This window comes from Enoplosus armatus, chromosome 7 (assembly GCF_043641665.1).
Source record: "Enoplosus armatus isolate fEnoArm2 chromosome 7, fEnoArm2.hap1, whole genome shotgun sequence".
NCBI classification, from domain to species: domain Eukaryota; kingdom Metazoa; phylum Chordata; class Actinopteri; order Centrarchiformes; family Enoplosidae; genus Enoplosus; species Enoplosus armatus.
In genome coordinates, this window is record NC_092186.1 from 7,491,660 (window position 1) to 7,511,037 (window position 19,378).

Consider the following 19,378-nt stretch of genomic DNA (forward strand, 5'->3'; position numbering starts at 1 on the left):
GCATCAAACTGTGCTGGCCTTACATTTGAGCACCTAATCATGTGCACAGGCGTGTACCTCACAATGTGGCAGCTACAGATAACTACATCACAGCAGCTATTTCAGTGGCTACCATCAATGGCTTCCCCCACAACATGAGATGAGAGCCGGTTTAAATCAGCCAGTGTAGTTAATTGATCCGCAATGTAATTAAATGTTCTCTTTGTCACAGAAAAACTGAGGACATATTTGGACAGAACTGCAAGCAGCTGTGTCTTTCTCCCACAGCTGTCCTATGATAAAGAATGTGTTTTGTGCTTAACTGCAATACGAGATGCAAGGAGATTATCTACAGCACTGTTAATTACCACATTACATATTCAATACAGTTTTTACAGGTGAGGTTAGTGCCATCATGCTGTATGCTCCTCTTAATCAAACACAACATAAAGTCACCTATGAGTGACGCACATTTGGTTCACACTTGTTTTAACTTTTGAATTCCCGAAACCTTTAGACATGTAGACAATGTATGTGCATTCACCTCCCACATAAGCCTGGTGTCCGAGCTTTCATCCAGCTCACCAGGCAGCTTTTTCTCGCCTGCAAAGGGGCCAAACTTTTCTCCCTTTAAAACAAACAAGAGGGGTCATTTGTCAAACATGATGCTATTGCAAAAACAAACTGGCAGCCAAAATGAATTATATTAAAACATTACACACCTCAGTGGACTGTCCACAAACCATGATTTTTTTTTTTTTCACTGTGGGTAAATGTTGGATAGCTAGTGGGCACGCCTACTGCTTAATGTGACATGTGAATGCATCCTTCAGTGCTGGACATTTTTTCCTTTTGACCTTCAAGAAGTGCCAAATAAAAAAAAAGCTCTGGGGGGCGTGGTCAAAATGTGTTGCATTCATGTTCATCCTCAACCTGCTTTACCACAGTGGGACAGATTCAAATAACAATGTCCTCCTTGAACGTGAACACATCCCTTCTGACACACGAGCCCATTCATCCTCTGAAACATTACACAACTTCATTCAACCTTCTCTATGTAACCACCTGACCAGCCGTGGGGAAATGTCGAAATGGCGTAAAAAAAAAAAAGCTGAACGTAACATTCATGTATATTATGTACTGCGTTGGTTCACTGAACAGCGCGCGACCCTTCTTTGCCGACATGAACACATTGTTATGTAGTGAACGAGAGAAACAACTGGAGTCACTGCAGCTACGTGGCACTTCACGTCAGAGCAGCCTTGGGTTGAGACTGAGACTCTTAAAGAACAAGGCGAACATAAAACCTATCTACAACGCTTAGAAGTTATTAGAAAAGTAACATTAAACGCTCCCCGCGTGTAAACTCGGTTACAAAGTTGCCCAGTCAGAAACAACAAACCTTTTTCACTCGCCTCGCCGTGTAAAGACCGATTCCATCCTGGACCTTTGACGATTTCAGAGAAAATCTGTCTGGCACATACATACCCAACATTGTCATTACTCGGAAACGCTTCCTTCAATGACAATTAGTTGGCTATCAGATATGTCAGCGGAAGTGAATAGGCATTGTCAGTGTGAATTTAGAGCAGATAGTTTCTTCGTGAAGCGGTCCAGGTTGAACTTCTGTTGCTGCTGCTGCAGGAAAGCAGAGCGGCGTCCTGATTGGTCCAAAGTTTGTAACCAGAAGCTACCTTTTCTGTCGTGCAACTCTCCAGCCTGTGTGTTTCATTCAGCCTGCACTGCCAGCCTGCCCAGGGTGAAAACACTACAGACAGTAGTGCTGCATTGGAATAGATAGACTAACATAAGATAGGGTGCCCCAAAATATCATAAATGATGCGGAAGCCCCCACCTGAGACGACTGAGTGGTTGGATATGATTTTGTGAGGGAAAGGGATGCAGATAATTCTTCATATTCTGTGAGCCTGTACCATATTCACTCATTATATCAGCATCGTTTAATTTTTGTTGTATAGGAAGGGTTAAAATATAAAGGAATTAAACGTAGTTTGACCACCCATTTGAACCCACTTTAAGAGCCACTGATACAAACCACAGTGATCTGACGATTAATAATCTGAATATTATTTCCAGAGTTATTTCTATTAGCATATATCACATGAGAAAAAAAATGACATTTCCAATTCTGGGGCTCAAATGCACTTTTTTGCTTATGTTAGAAGATGGTTGCCAGTTTGATTATCATTGCAAAAGCAGATCCATTAATACTTGCAGGCCATTTCAAGGTGAATAGTTACAGAAGCTACATTACCTTCACTGCACATGCGTTTTCACACAGCTGAGAAAGAACACTCACAGTAATTTTCCTCATTCACCATTAACCTCTAAAACCTCACAATATTGTAATGGCTGTGTGTTTTGGCTTGAATTTATCTGTTCAGTAATTCAGAAACCACACTGTACCAACAAGCTGCAGACCAAAGGTCTGACTGACCCCTTCAGCTTAAAAACAGCCAGCTCAGCAGGCCAGCAACCACAGTTTACCAACAATCAAAGGCTGCTGTGACAGACGGTTCTTCTGGCCTGAAGCCGGCTGCTCAGCGACCATCTGAACCATCTGAAGGCTCCAAATGAATTAGAGGACAAAAATCTATAACCTAAGCCCTGCTACTGTACCTTTGTTTAGGAACTAATTTGAAATAGACTCAGAGTAAAGCTTACAGTTCATTTTTGAGGCTGAGAAGACAGAGTTCAAACTAAACGATTGTTTTTAAAAGGAAAACTTGAAATTTCAAAATAAAAGTCCACAAAGTGAAGCCAGATGACTCCTTCTTTTTTCTTAGCTGACTAACCACTAGCTCTGAAGGCTCAGCAGTGGGTGTGGTTTCAACTGTATAGAAAAACACAATTCATGGATATACTTGTGTGAAAACGTCTCAGGCCCCAAGCAGACCTCACATATATACATTGTGTTCCTTTTTTATCTCTACTCACCTCGATTTGTTGACTTTCACCCTGAGCAGAGAGATTAGCTTCATCTATAATCACTGTCTGTTTGTGTGTATTCTGTTTTTGAACACCTCTTCAGCAAAAACTTCCTCCTTTAATCAGCCATGTGTCAGTGTTATGTTGGTTTTGTTTACTGTGTTTATAGCTCGTGTTTATGCCAATGGCTTCCTGTTGTGTTGCGGCTCTACGCCGAACGGCTTCGTGATTGGTCCAGATGACCGATGATGGTTGACAGTTACGGCAAAGACTGAATCATGATGTACATGTTTACCTCAGAGTCAATGAGCTGGTGTGCTCGAGTGTCTTAGTCAGACTTTACAGACTGCTGCTTTTAAAGGGTTTAAGCTTCAAAATGGGGGTAAACATGTCCTTCAATGGGGATTTTTTTCCCCCCAGATCACTATTGTATTTGAGATGGTGTCATCAGTGTCCCGGGGTCATGTTCCAGGTGTATTTCAGAGAGTTAAGCCATAGGAGAGGGTTACAGGGTGACAAGTCTGATCACTGCACTGAGAGGGCCTTTGTGTGCATCTGCCCCACCCATGTCTTCCTTGGTCCATTTCTGTCCCCCCTGACCTCTCTGTCAGTGCCTTGGCCTGTCGGGGCAAGGCGATTAAATGTCATGACCCCTTTTTTCCTCCGTGCCCTCTGAGGACCCTCCATCCCATTAACTTTCACTCAGCTTTCACTAAGATCCCAGGGTTATCCCCACCAGCTCTGATCTCCAACACCTGCACAAAAGACACGCAGAAACACACAGAGAGAACTCTACGGCTAATGCCGGACCCCCATTACGAGATGATAGCAAGCAAGAAGATAATCCCAATTTGGCCTTTTTAAGAGTCTCTGCTGGTCTGCACAGATAACTCACTAGCTTTTCTGCTGTGTGGGGGTTTAGGACTTCTCACTCATGATTGAGACTTGGGCTGAGGCGAACTGGGGCATCACATTTTTGATCTGGGACAATCTGAACACAGTCCTGTAGTTTGAGCTAGTCATCAATCAACACTTTATTGTGATTGTAATCTGATAAAGTCCGTCATTAACTGTGTGATACAAAGTATTTTGCGGTTGGATAGGATTCAAACAAGATTTATAGTCTACAGCCATGCTAGTGGCTTCGTGAGGTTGCACAGTGGTGCTTTGAGCTAAATGCTAATGGCAACATGTTCATGATGACAACGCTAGCATGCTAATATTTTCTAATTAGCGCTAAACACAAAGCACAGCTCAGGGTGATGGGAATTAGTTTTGGTTGGTTTTAGGTTGAATTTTTTTTTGTGCCAGATGGAAAGTGGATCACCAAAGGGATTATAATTCATCCTGAGGGGAACATGATTGTATGTATTGAATTTCATTGCAATCTATCTGATAGTTGTTGAGACATTTGACTTAAAACCCCAAATGTCAACCTCATGGTGGCGCTATTGGAAAAGTCAGGGGATCATTAGGGTTCGTCCTCTGGGGACCATGAATGCCTGTACAAAATCATGACAATCCATCCAGTAGTTGTTGAGATTTCAGTGTGAAAGTTGCAGTCCGACTGACCAACAGACCGACATTGCCACTCGAATGCTAATAGCATTGCTAAAAATCCTTTAGTCTGGACAGCATCTCATTTGGCATTGGAGCACACTTAAAAGTAAAACCTTAAAAGTCTTCACCACCTTTTATTGTAAAGCATGGCCTCTCAGTGGGAGCACATAGCATGAAGACTTTCTTCCCAAACAACTGTCAGCATTTCTGACTTATGCAGCCATGTACGAGTGAAAGAAGCTTTCCGTGAGTTCCCTTATAAAGTGATGACAAAGACTACACATGGACAAAGCAGCAATAGCAGACAATGACGCATTGAAGACTTCAATCTACCATGATAAAGAGTTTTGTTTAACTGAACAAAGATATTTGGAGCATTGATCCCGCAGGACCAAGACTTTGAACCTGAAAGTACCCATGCCATGGAACTGAGCCACTCAGTGGCTGGACTGCCAGTTGAGTCTCTGAGGGCCAAAAACTACAGAAACCACATTTAGGACATGGTGAAGGAAAGGATTGCATTGAAATAAATACTTTCAGAGTTTCTTCTTTTCTAAGTAAATATTTTCACTGGAGGAAAACCTCAGTTTGGCAAACATACAAATGGTTCCATACAAGATTTTCCAAATGGATGTGTGCATTTTTCTGAAATCTCTCAAACTTGATACTGTAGATTGAGGGGCCAGACCACCTTTTGTTTCATGTTTCACAAACCCCCGCAGTCCCTCACCACAGCTCCCTATTTCAAGGCTGTCGCTGAATAGCCAGCAAACCATTTCCTGAAGCTCCGAGGTCACTGGATAAATGATGTTTTCATTTGACAACCCCAGGTCGCCACTAAAGGAGGGTCTTCAGAGGGAGCCTTTTGAAATTACAGTACTGATGAAGCGTGAGAAATTACAGGCACTTAGAAGTGATTTCATGAGCACAAGAGAGCAGGGGGACCACCCCTATGAAGCTCGGACGAGTGGGAGCGATGGCAGTGAGTACACAAATACACAAACACACAAGGCTTTTGTGTGCACACAGCTAACACATACACACACATAGACATCCACACCCAAACACGCACAGAATCACATTCAAGCGTCCTCATCAAGGGATCCTTAAATGCACATCATGTGTACAGGATTGTTCATATCTGTGTATGATAATAAAACTGACCTACAGTTAAATATACAGTGGGATTAAATCGAAGTCATGTTTAGGAGCCAGCCATTGTTTTTTTTCACTTCTTGAGTTATCCTAATGGAGATCGGCTGAGACGGGCAATGCCCGAGGGCCACTGGTCCCTCTCCACCCTTCCTGGGAATGGGCTCTTGGTCAGGATGGGTTTGGAAGGAAGCCTCAGATTTCTGCCTGGCCCTCTGCTAAATTAGAGCTATGTAGAGCTGGTTTGGACCTGAGCCTCAACAATGATCTATCCCCGGAGCCGCTGAAGGGGAATCATTTTCATCATGGTCTCCTCCTCTTTACTTCGCAGCTGGGGCTCCCTCTCTGTATGTGTGTGTGAGATTTCAAAAGCGTCATAATTTCATTTCACACTGTTTACTTTGGAGATTTCTCACCAGTGTAAGGCTGAATCATTTAATTTAACCGCTCTCTAGTATAGTACCAACCCCATATGTAGATGGGAGGAGCCCTTCATTCAGCACTGAGCTTTTTACACACAACAATGTTTCACTGCTTTCCTCTGCCATAGGAGTTACACTCAAAGGCCTTCCAGCGTGTCCGTCTGTTTGCTGTCTGTCTCTGTTTGGATTCTGTTCCGAGCCTCTTCTTCCTTTTCACCATCTCTGTCCAAAAGTGTCACTCAGCTCTAAGATGAGCAGCAAGTGCATTCACCGCTAGCAGCCAGTTAGCTTAGCATGTCACAAAGGCTGGAAACAGGGGGGGGGGACAGTTGGCCCCATCCAAAGGTATGGAAAAAAAAAATCAATGTTCCAGGTCTTCTAAAGCTCACTAATTTAAAGATTATATGTTATTGGTTTAATCAGTAAAAACACTTCAGTTATTGTACGGATTAAACAAACAATATATAACGTGTTAATAGGTGAGTTTTAGAGATGCTGGTAGACAAAGTTGGTAACCTTTGTTTTACCTACCTTTCCCCATGAGTGCAGTCTTTATGCTAAGCTAAACTGTAGGCTGTAGCTTCATATTTACCTTACAGGAATGAGGGTGGTAGCATTCGTCTCATCCCATTATTTAAGAAAATGAATAAGCATATATTCCGAAAAGCTTTTCTTTCAAAACTTAATAAGATCTCTGTCCCTCTGGGATCAGACAAATCTGCCTTTCAAAATACAGGGGTCTAATATTTATGTTGCAAATGTATAACACATGATATAAGTTAGTCAGCCACAGCATTTATAATGTCTTTTTAATTGAGATGTTGCGAAGTTGTTTCATTTGCATGGGCTGGTCTTAACTAAGAGCTCACATGAGTCTGAATCTAATCTGGTGGCAAGTCAAACTAGCCAAACCAGGAATCAGAGCCAGGTCTTCCGTGCGCTGCTGTGATTACTCCACCACTTACCCGAGCACTACATGTCTGTCTCCACTCCTTACCCTGCTCCGCGCACTCACATATATACAAAACTCTCATACATCAAAGCCCTGCGCTCATTACCACGCAAAAGATAAACATGGACAGCCCTGCAGATGGTTAGCTCTCGGATAGGGGTTTCTCTGTATATGTATGTTTGCATGAGTGTTTGTGAGGAGATCTCTTGAAGCATGCTGGCAGAATAGAAGTGTCTGTACATTTTATTTTTCCATCCTAGACCTCTTGAGTTGACCAGAGAGCAGGAGATTCTTTATAGACGCCAAGGACTTCACAGCAGATCTTATTCACACATGCGGGATAACATTTGAGCAGCGCTCACCAGCTTTATTAGTGGCAGTTTACAGGGATATCCATGACACTCCCACAGTTCTCTGGAAGCTCCTCCACATTATTCCAGGGCAACGGCAGGTTAATGGAAGCCAGGTGGAGCCTCCCTGCATTTCCTCTGACCAGGAGCGCTTGATTGACAGTGAGTTGTGGCGATGAATCGGAGCGCAGCTACCCAGAATCAGGGTCGGGATGGAAACATGGCAATTCAAGAGCAACAGCTGCTTTCCTTGGCCACAACAGAGAGAGCATTTCCATTCACCTGAGACTACTCTTAATTGGAACGTGTGGATATGTGCACTGATGTGTGTCTGGCTTTTCTCTTCGCTTATTTGTGGTTAACTGTGTCTAATGGTTAAATAGTATTGCAAGTCTACCAAATTCTACCAAATTTGAAGCCTGTTTTAGAAGTATATGCACTTAAACAAGAGTAGGTGAAAAGAAACGTTGCTTTAGAGGTGGTGGTCTGTTTAGTGTCACCTGTTTTTTTTGTTTTTTTTTAAATGGTGTCATTTAAAAAATATCCAACAATAAACAAAAAAATGTTTTGTTTTGATTAGTGTATTATTATAGCCTTTTTTGCTGTAAAGCAAGACTATGTAACTTTGACCAGAAGAAATAACTCTTCCTCTTACAAATGAAAAATTGAATTTCTAAGTAATGAAACGCACCACTGCTCACTTTAATACACTCAGGGGTTTTACTGCTACAGTCTCACTTGGTCTGGTATGGCCAGTAGCTTATGGTGGTGGCTAATGTTAACATTCTTAAAACACTCTTAACAATTCAACGGTTTTATCACAAAAGTAAAACAACAAGTAAATATACTGTGTTTATTGAAATGCGTATCTGTGACGGTGCTAAAACATATCGTGGCAGTAGCACAAGTAAAGAAGGCTGACTGAGTAGTGTCAGTTACACAGCAACATCTATCAAAAGTTTGCTAACATAAAGTACGCTAACTTTAGCTAACATTTATCACCATAAGCTGCTGGTCTGAACCGATATTCACGTGGTGCGTTTTATTGCTCAGGAATTCAACCTTTGTAGATTAAAAGGGAGGTTTACATATTTTTTTTCAATCAAAGTTTACGTAGTGTCACTTTAACGACAAACACAACAAAATGATTTGTTATATTTGACACAAATTATATCAACAAATAAGAGTTATTTCATTATTGCGTTGTATTGTAGGTCCTGAATCTTCAGACCTGTTCTTCCACCTCCTCCGTACACCATTTCATGTATAAAATGCAAAGTTCCTAATCGACAACAAACCTGTGTAGCCACATTTGTATTTCATCACCAAGGAGATCAGTGCACAGAGCTGCAACACCACATAAAGTATGACTGTTTTTATACAAAAACAAAGATTACAAGGGGACCATGAGAAACAGATGGTCGGTACTCCCTGGGCTAAACCAAACTCACGCTTCTGCTCTGACTTTCTTGTGCAAGAGCAGTCCTAAGTAGGCTGTTTGTTCAAAAATTCCTCAATATCAAAAATATGAATGGTTCTCCAGCAGAGACAAAGAAATGTACTCATAAGTATGCTGTATGCTAAGACGCACTGATTTATTACTGTACATCTATGTGAATGTACGTCAATGAGACACTGATTTGATTGCAAACAATGGTGCCATGAGGGAATATTTTTCTAGCGGAGCTCAGACACCAGCTCATCTGGAAGAAGAGGCCTTCAAAGTTATTTCCAGCGAATAATTCATCCTCCAAGTCTGTCTTTTCTTGTCACAAATCATCATGGGATGAAGTTATCATTTCAAATCGTGAGTATCAAGTTCTGCTTATGCAATCCTAACTTAAGTGTCGTACACACAAACACAATACGCAGTGTGCTCTTTCATCTCGGAGCCATGACCGTGATGTTAACTGCTTGGCAAAAGAACATGACACCCAGGGTGACAGAGGGATTACTTGTTCTATATTTAGTGTTTATGTACATGAATATTGGCAGGACAACTCTGTACATGTGACACACACGCACACACACACACACACACACACACACACACACACACACACACAGCGATACAGTGATAATAACACAGATCTCCAGCACAGAACACATTTACAAGATGGGCTCTAGAGCAAACACTGGCTGAGATACATAAGGGAATGTCTGAACTACGACAACTTCCTCATAAAACTGGAATTTCCTCGTAACAGTTATTATTGTCATCAATAAAAACAGACAATCAGAAAGAGAGACGAAAAGTATAAAATAATTTAAAGTCCTCCTAAAACATGTAGTGAATATGCAGTGAGAGATCTATACAATGCGGGTAGCTACTGCATCTCCTCCGGTCAACGTGATTTGAAACTGAAGGAACGCACAAACATGACAGACAAAAGAAAATGTCATGCAGCAACAAAGAAACATACACGATGAAAGATGATCTTCTTTGAAGTTCTGCCTCCCCAGTGGCAACATGATGTCAAGATGACAAGCCTGGTAACGAAGCACCTCACGCTATGGGCCACCCAGAGGTGCCACAGTGAAATGTAAACATAAATATACAGGTTGATATCTCTCTCTACAAACAGTTCAGTCACTGCCACAGGCCCATCCGCTGTGTGAGTAGTCAGTCTGTATACACTCCTTAGTAGAATATCACTTAGAGTTAAATAAACTTATTTAATATATATATTTATAATAGATTTATTCTTTGCATAGTCATTTAGCAGTATTTCCTTGTTTTCACCAGTTTGCTCTGGTATTTCACTGAGTGGCCACTGTGTCCCACCACATAAACGTCCAGCAGGTAGGTCTTGCCTGGCTCCAGACCTGTGATGGTCTCTGTAGTCACAGCTTTCTGCAGGTTCGGGCTGTGGAAGTACTTGCACAGGACCTTTTCTGACTTCCTGCGGGTCTCTGGCCCGGTACACTGGTTTTGTTCCCGGCGTCGCTGCTCCTCGCCGTAATTGTCAGCCACCTCCTTGCGGTAAATGCAGTATTTGTTGCGGTCCTGCGTGCCCAGCCAGGCCACGGTGACGGAGGAGCAGGTGCGCAGCTTGTCAAAGGCCTTGATGCGCGTGTCCTCCGGGAGTGACGGGAAGGGCTGCTTGCTGCTGGGTCGTGTGGTGGCTAGCACCTTCAAAGTGGAGGCCCCCTTCCTGCTGCCCCGCAAACGGATCAGGTACTTGGCTTTTGGCTTTCCCCGCAGCTGGAACTGCCGTACCCCTTCCACGTTCTGGGAGAGCAGCAATTTGCCATCGCGCCTCACCTGCACCTGCACAGCATCCAGACATGTGTGGACAAAAAGAGTGACCCTCTGGTGGGAAGACACAGGAGCAAAGCGAAGAAACTTGCTGCCCTTTCTCTTGATGAAAACATCCGATACTTTGCCGTCCTTGAGCTCCACTGTCTTCTGACGAGCCTCCTCTTTGGTGCGGGCGAATGTTCCCACGTATGCCGTGCTGGTGTTGGTTGCAGAATTCACGGCAAACACATCAAAGTAGTACTGTGTGTCTGGCTTCAGGTCTGACACGGTGAAAATGTTTTTATTGCCGATGCACACCTTCTGAATGTCTGATGCTCTGGGCTTCGCTGTGTACGCTCGTGAGATCTTGTTACTTGTGAGGCCTCGGTCCTTGCCAAATCCAATGTCAGAGGGGACAAAGCCAAAGTGCGCAAAGTCAAACGGGCTAAAGTCTCGACCAGGCTTCGGAGCCAGCATGAAGGCGTCGTCAGCGGTGATCTTAGCTTCAGCAGCACACATGCTCTTGAAATTGTGCTCTTTGTTGATCACTACACAATACTGGACAGGCTGGCCCATCAGAGAGCCCGTCGGTGTCGGCTTCCAGGCCAGGGTGACAGTGGTGCGGCCCAGTGCCGTCACATCCACGCGAGGGTCATAGGGCAGCTCCGGGTAGGGCTGGTCAGACTCTGGAGTTGTGGTGGCGTACACCTTGAAGTTGCTGTCTTTCTCTGTGGACAGCAGCTCCAGCTGGTACAGGCCAGATGGCGTGCTGGTGGCCACGTAGGACTCCACATCGTTACCCTTGTAGGTAAAGAGCTCCGTCCCCTCGTCCACAGTCACCTGCTGTTTCTGCTGGTCCAGAGGTTCAGGCTCTCCTGGAAAACAAAAAGGCACAACGTGATGTTGACCGAGATCTGTTGTCGTGACCTTTACAATATTTTTTCTTCTATTTCTTTTTTGGCTTTGATGAAAAATAATTTCCACCCATCCTAAAAATGTTGAATGTGTTGATGCTGTGAGGTTATGATGAAGCTCTGCAAGCCTCACAGACGATTAGCCCCTCACATGGCAGCCATGTTTTCACTCCAAACATCCCCAAAGATCACAAGCCGGCATTCACTTGGCCTTTTCCGGGGAAGCTGTGCTACAAAGACGCGCCTTGTAGCTTCTACGTGAGAGAGACAGCCCCAAGCATAATATTATGTTTGTAAACCAGAGAGTGTGCTCAGTGGTGTACTAAAAATTAATGCTCAAAGATCGACTCCCACTAGAGACATTTAGCAAAAAGAGCTGCAACAACAGGAAAAAGTTCAGTGGTTCAACTATTGCTCCATCACGTCCCGTGAAGTCAACGAATGGCACTGCGTGTGTCAGGTCCAAATCTGTCATTATTCTTCTACTTACAGATGAATTCTTTTCACTTGAGGCAAGGTACATGTCTTCAACAGTGTAACAACCCAATAAATCATTTTGTAATATTTGATCAGACAAGAGCACAGACACACACGCAGGTGCTCGCCTATTTATATTCAAATATATGCTCACATCACACATCTACGCTCTAAACCGCCACTTTGGTCATCTGGCAAGATCTCCTGTGCTGAAAGGACACGCTCCAGATGGAGAGAGTTTTAATGTGAGGCAGAAAGAAGGAATGGAAAAGAGGAAGTAAGACAGGCAGACAGAGTGCAGCAGGATTTACCTTAAGAAGACCAAGATAGCTTAAGTAAAGGGACGTAACGGCTTTGATTCAGTAGGTTGACTAGAGTGGAGCCCTTCTCTGAAATTATAGACGTCAGGCTGGGCCGAGTCAGACATCATAAGTGGTCAGACTAGACACTACGACTGTGACTTAATTAAAACCCACGCAAAAGACAAAGCCTAACATCACTGCGTAGGTTAATTGTGTGTGGAGGGATAGCAATATTTTCCACATAACGTGTCATTAACCTCTTCCACTGCTGCCTGATGTCAATTATACCTGATGCCTCTCCACTGGTCTCTTCTGGCAGCTCCTGCAGGGTGAGTTTCCACTCCAGAGGTGCATCACAAGGTGTCACGGTCACAGACAGGGGTGTGTTGTCTTCTTCCACCACAAAGTAGTACCTGTGAAAATAATAGGTTAAAGGGACTTGTATTGACATTTGCTTCATGACATTTTGACGTTATCCAAAATAATGAGTGGGTTAAATGCAGGCTGTAGCAAGCAGTGATACTACTGTGCCGCTGACCTTGGTCTGTCCTGGTCTGAGCTAACAGACACTCAGTTACACAAGCACGACTTTTCTCATTTATTATTTAGTTTTTGCATCAACATAATAGATCATGTTACAGAGCAACATCTGATGTTTCCTATCTATTTACAGTAAGTGGCCATCAGCAGGTTGAATGTGTTGTTCGGTGATTGTTATGGCTCAATCAGCAGCGGAAGGTGGAACTGGCTCCTTCACTCACAACAACACGTAGAGTCTGCGTGTTGTTGTGAGTCTACGTCGTAGACAGTTTTAATCATTAGGATTACATAATTCATTCAGTCTTACCTTTTGGGTGTGTCCCTGAACAGGTAGCCACTGATCTCGGCTCCATCCGGAACGACGGAGGAGTCGTGGAACAGCGACTTGTCTCTGATCTGCATTTGGAAGAGCCCTTCGTCTCTCGTGGGCAGCTTCTGGGCCAAAGCTCCCAGCCCCATCAGCACCAGCAGCACCACACTCCAGCCTTTGCACTGCCTCATTCTGAAAGACACAGAAAAATCACTTCACTTTCATTTACAGTGTAATATACAGCAAAGTTTCGTTGGATTTTAAAGGAATACTTCAACATTTTGGGAACTGAGCTTATTCTTTTTCTTGGCAAGAGCTAGATGAGAAGATTTATACCTCATGTCTGTACAGTAAATATAAAGCTACAGCCTGTAGCAGACTAGCTTAGCTTAGCATAAAGCCTGGAAACGAGGAAACAGCTAGTCTGGTTCTGTCCGAAGGTAATAAAAAAACAAGTTGGTTACAGGGAGAAATCACTGCTTTCGGCACATAATCCTCCCCAAAACTAATTAATTAACTTTCTTGTTTGAATTAAACTCATGATATACAACTTGTGAATTAGTGAGTTTTAGAGGCGCTGGCAGGCGCGGGTTTTCACCTTTGGACAGAGCCAGGCTAGCTGTTTCCCCCTGCTGCCAATCTTTATGCTAAGCTAAGCTAATCGACTCCAGCTTTATATTTAATGTACAGATATGAGAGTGGTACCAATCTTCTTATCTGTCCTATAGTTTCAAACTGTTCCTTTACAGTAAAACTAAACACTTCACTGTCACATACACTATGGTATTGTATACACTGCTACACTTCACTTTTTATTTAACAGGGACAGTCCACATTAATAAACATTTCTAAATGCGCCAGAGTTTAACCAAGAGGCTATTTTCCATCTGTAGTCCCTCTTAGACGTGCTGGTAGGTGAATACCTTTGGACAATGCCAGGCTAGCTGTTTCCAGTCTTTATGCTATAAGAAGATAAGATAAGCTAATATTAAGCACACATACATAAGAATGGTATCAACGTCTTATGTAGCTCTCAACAAAAAAACAAATAAAGAGTATTTCTCAAAATGTTTAACTCATTTATTTCAGTATCGATGGTTCATATCAGTTACAATGTGTCCAAAATGTCTATTTTTGCGATGGAAGTTCTGAATAGCTTTTTGTCCTATCATTCCTTTCATTCGGGCAGTAGCTTAAAACACAAAACTGCTCTTCTTTAGCAACGCTGAGCTTTGGCAGCAGTCATTACAGTGTTTTTAGTAGGTTTCTGCTTTCATCTGTTCCCACTATATATTTTATTTTATGTTAAAATGTGTTTGCTTGCCACCTTTTCCTTTTAGCTTTAACCCTCATTAACATTTAACATTAAAAACCGGGTGACACTATCTGTGAGTGGATCAATGAGTGAGAGACAAAAAGTAAAGGGGGGGGGGGTAGATTTAATCACAGACGTGTGAAGGAAAAGACATTGTTAGAAACTCCAGGGAACAACACTATTCCATAAATCGCTTTACTTAAAAATCCCCAAATCTATGTCACTTAAGTTTTATTGATGCTCGTATATAAAAATGTTTAGTGGTGCAGTCCACAGATGGAGCTGTGGCTCGGGACGAGGTGCAGCTGACCGTGGCTGAGAGCCTCTCACGTATCCCCTGTCTATTGATTTTGCCCCATTGATTGCAGCTGATGGGAACGCCAAATCCCCGGTGATTTAATCAGTGTAATGATGGCAGATTAGCCAGATACTTTACTGCCATTTACTGCAAGCGAGATGGTGTCCTTTTAATGACCCCTCTCTCCCTCTCCCTTTCCCTGCTCACCCTCCCTTGTCTTTCTTTCCCTTGATCGCAGTTTTCTCATCAACAACTAATCTCTTTTCTTTTTCACACTTGTACACAAACAGTACCTTTAACTTTACTCTCTCTTCACATTTTCCCCTTGCTCGCTGCCTCCTCAAACAGAGGCAGATAAGTAAAACCAGAGGGCTCAGGCCTGGACCTGAACCTGCACACTACAAACATTTCCATATTATCGTCCGTTAAAAACACAAGCAGGGAAAAAAAGCCCTTGACAGCGGCTGTCAGTGTCTTCGTCGCTGCCGTTGTCTGAGCCCAGCCTCCCCCGTCGGACCGCCAAACTTCAGAGAGCAAAAGGAAAGCCGCCTAAGTGGTACTTTGAGGTTTGACTCACACAGAGAGTGGAGATCCTTATCGCCTCAGCTTGTCTCATTCCACTTCAGAAGCGTGTCACTTGGAACAAAGACATGTCTATTAATACTCAAGACAGCGCTGAGGTGGTATGTACAGAGCCGCTCAGAGCTGTCTTTCATTCCAACATCCCCAAACACCACACAGACATAGCGGGGGCCCCCAGCCTCGGCCAGCTCTGTCCACCACACTGATGTCATTACACATAATGTCTGCTATCACTCATACAGTAAGGGTTTTATCACCACTGTCATTAGCACATTTGATGTGTGACTTCAGTGCGCTCCTCACATGTGACACCAGTGATTTAAACCCCATGACTGAACCTTTTACTTCTCCCACATGCACCGAACCACTCAGCCTGTATTGACTATATATATATATATATATACATATATATATATATATATATGTATATATATTGCGGACAGATGACATCTGAATATTAGAGCAGTTGTGTTGGGTCACTGCGGTTTGCGTGGGCCAGCGCAGAGTCAACATGGTCACACAGGCTGGGTCTGCTTTTACGTGCGGGCCTGCACCATTCTCATGCCACAGAGTTTCCTCACCAAAATAACACATCAAAAAACAAAAAAAAAGGGCTGCATCTGGAACAAATAAAGTCTAATGTTTAATTACAACAGGGAAGAATGTATGATCGCAATTTGGGGAACGGGTAATTTTAAGGCAAGGTCACCCGCAATCGTGTCAACTTTGTTTTGCTGTTGCTTTTTTATCAGTTTATTTATACATTTACAGCTTTTTGTTTCACTTTTAGTAGAATTTGCTAAGCGTTTTGGGGCTGGAAACATCCTGTATATTCTAATTGGCAAGCTGTGGCAACTGTGTAATAGGATTAAAGGACAAATACGGCTTGCAATGGTTCCACCAATAGAGGAAATAGTGATGATCTCCTTTCCCATGGCTGCCTCTGACACATCTACAGAATCAGAATCTCAAACTGGAAGAACAAGATCTGGCATCCTTTCATTGGAATTACTACTATAACAGCTTTGACCCTGCCCTAATTTAGGGTCATTACACGCAAAATCATGTGCAAAGCCAAAACAAAATGTTCACACTATGTTTTACATCTCCTAGATGGGTGCAGTGTTTTCCAAGACATCAATCAGCTGCATAATTAGAATCATTCAAAATCTACTCATGATTAAAGAGGGGGAAAAAAATATCAGTTACATGCAACAATTCAGCCACCTGATCAACTCTGTGTGTATTTCCAGCAGGAACACACTGATTATAAGCACATTACTTCCACGTATGGAGGTGGAGCAGAAACACACGCATGTATCCCAGCCCCTTCATGTGTGTGTGTGTGTGTGTGTGTGTGTGTGCACGTATATGTTCGTGCACCAAACTGCCCCTGACCTCCCCTTTCTCCCCTCACTTTGTTTAACGGGTCTCTCCCTCTCTCCTTCCCTCCAGCTCCTTGTCAAGACGGATAAGCCTCCTGCCTGCTGCCACATGGAGCTCATTAACAGAACGGGAGGGAATAAAAGACAGTTTAATTTCAACACAAATAAAGAGACATTTCGGATTCCACCCAACAAGACGCCTGGCAGGACCTGAAGCCCTCTGTGTGTGTTTTCTTTAAGGAAGTCTGAAGGCAGATTTATGGTGGGTCCTCCGGTAGCGAGCTCCATCACTGCCGTCACTTCAGGGCCAATGTGGGGAATTGGAGTGAGTGGAGTGTATGGGGGCTGGGAGCCAAGGATGGAACCACACAGGACCTGGACCTGAGCTATAGGCAGGCCAAACCAAAGCAGGTCTGGTGCTCTTGGACAGCAAAAACAGCTCATTAATGAACTGGTAGAGACTGTGGTAAGAGCTCCAGTCCAAGAATGGAGATTTTTATCTGGTGTGTGTGCGTGTCCATATGTGTGTGTCCAAACCATCACATTCCTCCGCTCCACTCGGTGTATAAGTCTAAGTCATCACTCGGGACCTGTCTCCTCGCCATCCACAACATCACTCACAGTTTGAGTTTCTGAGCTATCACCAAAGCTGGCACAATAGCATGATGGAAAGGAGAGCCCAGTTTCCTTTCCTTCTCACCCTCCTCCTCCTCCTCCTCCTCCTCTCCCCTCCTGCCTCTTTATAGTCCATCTCTGGAGCTTGCATTTAAGGCTGCATCCTGGAATGTGTCTATGAGGAGGGTCAGGTCGCAGGGCCGCTTTCTGCGTAAAAACCATTCACATAGAATTGGGAGGGGGGGGTGGTGGCTCTGACTGATGTGCTGGCATTGTGGCTGCAAGGGTGATTAAAGATTGCAAGAGCAAATGCCCCATGGGAAAGTCATCCACCCACTGCCCATCACCCAGGGGCACACACATGCACGGGCTGCGTCGTGGGAAATGAGTCAATCATGCTCCCGTTCTGTTGCGCTTGGGGAAGCAGAGAAGGGGCGCACAGAGAGCCTGTTCAGCAGCCAGTGAGAGCCGCTCTGCCTCCGCTTGTGTCCATCTGAAGGAGCATAATGAGGGGCTTTTGCAAAGTGAATGTGCCCGGGGACTGGGAGCGGGGTGTGGATATGATGAATAATTTAACAAGGACATAAAAAAAATAAAAAAAACACTAAAGAAAACTTGCGTCCTTAATCTTCCAAGAGTGACTCTGGATGTGTGACAAAAGGGCAGCGCGGAGGAGACAGTATATACACCGCAGCCCTGTCACTTCTCTGGACGCGAACGGCTGCAGCAACACTGGCGGAATTCTTTCAGCCGGAGAGTTTTCATATGCAAATCACGGTTTAGTTACGGTATGCGACGCAGACCTTCCCATTTTAAGACTTCTTTTTTTTTTTTTTGTTCATGATTCATTCTCCTGAGAAAGTAGAAGGGAGGCAGTGTGGCTTCACCCTGCTACTAAATACAGTTATTCAAATCCCCTCTCCGGGCATGTCTCTCATTAAACACTGGCTGAGAGGAGAAGCACGGACCGGATCAGGAAAAACAACTCCCATCATGAGCCCGAACTGCCATTAAACTGCCTTTTAATTTAAACAACTGAGGCGCTGCTAAGTCAAATATATATTCCAATTTAAGTTATTTGAAAAACGTTCCTCATTAAGCGCTCCACTCATGGGCTCTTACAGGTGCGTAACAGCACCCAAGGGTGACGCGATGAAACACACATTTGTCCAGATTGCACTCTAATGAGAAACTGTGCGGTGTGTTTACACTTTGCAGCTAAAAGAGCGCCACAAGTAGAAATACTGTGCGTATTGATAAGTCGCCGTATTGGGTGCTGTGTCACCCCTGGGAGCATGGGAACCCTTGGGAGGCACAAAAGCAATAGGATTTTCTAAAGTTCATCAGTGTGACGGTCCTCGCCAGCCTGAGCTACATGTGCAGCCCAAACCAAACAAATGTGGGATTAGAAGAGCACGCGGGTGCGGGCGTGATTGAAATGTGTTTGAAACTTTTTAACTTCCCGGAGTTGTAAACCGCAAAACCTCTTCCCCTCTCTGTCTCCGTCTCTGGCAGACGTTTCAAAGGCACCACTTAACTCGGGGAGTCCGGCTGTGAATTTATGTGGCGCTTTTACGCGCATTAAAAAATAAAGAGCCTTAGAAAAGTTAAAGAAAAGACGGGAGTTGTTTTGTTTTTTTGCGGATCTAATAATTTCCTAGAAGCTCTGGATCGGACGCACCGCTACACGATCATGAGGGAAAAATAGACAATCTTACCTTTCAGAATATGAAGCGGCGAAGTTATCTGACGGATGGCGCTTCTTCCTCTCAAAACCACTCTTATATCACCAAGATAATAAAAAAAAACTGCCTTACAACTAAAGCGATTGAAAAGAAAAACAAAAGAAAACCCAAGTTGTCCTCTGCAGAGTCCAGTAGTCCCCTCAGCTTTCACTTCTATTGTTGGTGCCTATCAATCGGATTAGGCGACTGCTCTGGTGCGTGTTTGCAGTTTTCTTGCGGATTTAACTGGTCTCTGGTGGGCAGGAGTGTGTGTGTGAGTGTGAGTGTGTGTGCGTGTGTGTGAGTGGGTA

At 43.8% G+C, this 19,378-nt stretch overlaps 2 protein-coding genes across 5 annotated transcripts in view; both read right to left on the reverse strand.

The window, feature by feature from the left end:
• The window catches only part of prdm5 (PR domain containing 5), a 28,906-nt gene extending 27,426 nt beyond the window's left edge, over positions 1 to 1,480 (reverse strand). For 3 of the 4 annotated variants that reach the window (XM_070909361.1, XM_070909360.1, XM_070909359.1), the window contains exons 1-2: positions 1,382 to 1,474; positions 524 to 607 (exon numbers count right to left, since the gene is read on the reverse strand). In XM_070909361.1, coding sequence (XP_070765462.1) covers positions 524 to 607; positions 1,382 to 1,474 — 177 coding nt within the window. Of the gene's footprint in view, positions 1 to 523; positions 608 to 1,381 lie in introns of all 4 variants that reach the window. The other variant, XM_070909358.1, reaches the window with a different exon arrangement.
• An 8,603-nt stretch (positions 1,481 to 10,083) lies between these two features.
• On the reverse strand, positions 10,084 to 13,339 carry ndnf (neuron-derived neurotrophic factor). The gene is made up of 3 exons (XM_070909533.1): positions 13,146 to 13,339; positions 12,587 to 12,711; positions 10,084 to 11,480 (listed from the first exon to the last, which is right to left on the reverse strand). Exons 1-3 carry the CDS (start codon positions 13,337 to 13,339, stop codon positions 10,084 to 10,086), a joined length of 1,716 nt encoding a protein of 571 aa, XP_070765634.1.
• Between the last annotated feature and the right edge of the window lie 6,039 nt (positions 13,340 to 19,378).

Excerpts from the sequence above, each read along its gene's own strand:
- ndnf (XM_070909533.1), bottom strand. The coding sequence starts at position 13,339 with ATGAGGCAGTGCAAAGGCTGGAGTGTGGTGCTGCTGGTGCTGATGGGG. Across the intron at positions 12,712-13,145 it reads TTCAGGGACACACCCAAAAG|GTACTACTTTGTGGTGGAAG; the intron begins GTAAGACTGAAT and ends TTATTTTCACAG. Across the intron at positions 11,481-12,586 it reads GACCAGTGGAGAGGCATCAG|GAGAGCCTGAACCTCTGGAC; the intron begins GTATAATTGACA and ends TTTGTTTTCCAG.